At 29.5% G+C, this 1,943-nt stretch overlaps 1 protein-coding gene across 1 annotated transcript; it reads left to right on the top strand.

The window, feature by feature from the left end:
- Positions 1 to 393: 393 nt before the first annotated feature.
- Positions 394 to 1,627, top strand: LOC133795565 (uncharacterized). Its single transcript, XM_062233018.1, has 3 exons — positions 394 to 623; positions 906 to 1,080; positions 1,205 to 1,627. Exons 1-3 carry the CDS (start codon positions 403 to 405, stop codon positions 1,625 to 1,627), a joined length of 819 nt encoding a protein of 272 aa, XP_062089002.1. The 5' UTR covers positions 394 to 402.
- The last annotated feature ends 316 nt before the right edge of the window (positions 1,628 to 1,943 follow it).

Here is a 1,943-nt window from a genome sequence, read left to right as displayed (position 1 = left end):
GGAAACTAAATTCTAATCATATTAGGAAAGTCCTAAAATTAACGAAATATCTCACCCATGAATTATGTGTGGACATCTCCTAATCATATTAGGATTAGTAATTACTCTATTTAAGGACTTATAATCCCATCAAAATATTTCATAGTTTTCTCAAGCAAAAAAATCTGTTTATTCTCAAATCACCATCCATTCATTAAATTAGCAGTTTCTGGTATGTTCACTGCTACTATACAAATTATAACCTATCTTTTTCATTTTTTCATACATCGACCTCTCCATAACACACCAATACATAAATATATATAGCTTTCATATATGAGTATATATGATATCATTCTTCTAATTTTTGTATGACATAAATAAAATACAATGTTGTTTTATAAATGCAGGACTCGAAGAATAATGAGGCCGATCAGGAAAATAAAAAATGACTCAAAAATCAGCATGGCTTGTACAAAGAAAATACAGAAAAAAAGCAAGAGTGACCCAAAATTTACAGTTGATGAGAATGGTCTTCCCAATTCAATGAAGACTATTGATTGGCTTCCCAATGATTTGATTGTGGATATATTAGGTCATGTTGCTGCTACATCCATCTCTGATTTCTTCAACGCTAAACTAAGGTAACTATCTCTCTTTCTTTTCTTTTCTTTTCTTAGTAAATACATATATTATAATAATTATGGTTTTAATCAATCAAATTATTGTTTTTTTAAACTTCATTCTCATATAGTCTATCACGTAATTAAATATTGTTGATTTATATATTTTTTTTGTTTACAAATACAATTTTATGCCAAATATATAATCTTTAGCTAATTGTTATTTCAAATTTAGTATCAGGATTAATGGCCTTTTATATTAGAAATATTCCTAATTATTATAAATATGTCACTTTTGTGCAGCTGGAAATTGTTCAATAGATTAGCCAAAGATAGCGATGACTATATGCACAACAAACTATCACTTGATGAACTTTCTTGTCACCCATTGGACCTGTACTTGTGCAAGGAAGCAACTTCCCTTTTTATGAAGTGCCTAAAGAATCAAAATTCAGAAGCTATGTATCGACAGGGTGTGGTACTACGCACATAAATTTTATATTCCTTACTCAATTTTCTTTTATTTATTACTCAATAAAAAAGAGATTAATTTAATGTATGTATTTCTCATCACTTTATTTTATTTTTTTATATTTTCACAGATTAAATACTTGAACTTTCACCGGAAAAAAGAGTATGGTTTAGAATTGTTGAAAAAAGCTGCCCATGCAGGCCACCTTGGGGCATGTTATTTCATGGGTATCATCTTAATTTGTAAAGAAGATGATGAAAGTGGCACTAAGAAAGGGTTACAATTGTTAGGCACCATTAAAACAAGTGCCCAAATGCGAGAGTGTCGAGACAAACTGAAGGAGATAGCCAACTCATTGTGGCTTACTCCAAATCGTGACTTTCTTAGAGCAAAACTTTTTGAGTGCCAATTTCCAGAATGGAAGCGAAACTCGTGGCCTCATGCAGATGATTCGTTGTCCTGTCACACATGCAGAGTCAATCATGAAATAGTTTGCGCATGCAATATAGTCAACGGTGGCAATTCATTTTCATGCCAAACTTGTTATCAATAATGATATATTATTTGTTTAAGGGCAGGCTCATCTTATTTGTTAATATTAGATAATGTTATTATTACTTGTTGCTTTGCTCAATCAAGAACGAATCCATATTTATAAAATTTATCAATAAAATCTTCTAATAAATTTTTATTTTGTATTTGTTGACCAACTGATTTGAAAAGTAGGAATGGTGACGATTTTTGAGTATTATTAGGTCATAATAGTAATAATAATTAAAACTATATCTTTTATAATTTACATAACACTAAATAGAATAATATAACTCAAAACCCGGATACATTATGTATAAATATATTCCAATTTTATT

This window comes from Humulus lupulus, chromosome 8 (assembly GCF_963169125.1).
Source record: "Humulus lupulus chromosome 8, drHumLupu1.1, whole genome shotgun sequence".
Lineage (NCBI taxonomy): Eukaryota > Viridiplantae > Streptophyta > Magnoliopsida > Rosales > Cannabaceae > Humulus > Humulus lupulus.
The sequence above is the reverse complement of the archived record's forward strand: the minus strand, read 5'-3'. Positions and strand labels throughout refer to the sequence as shown.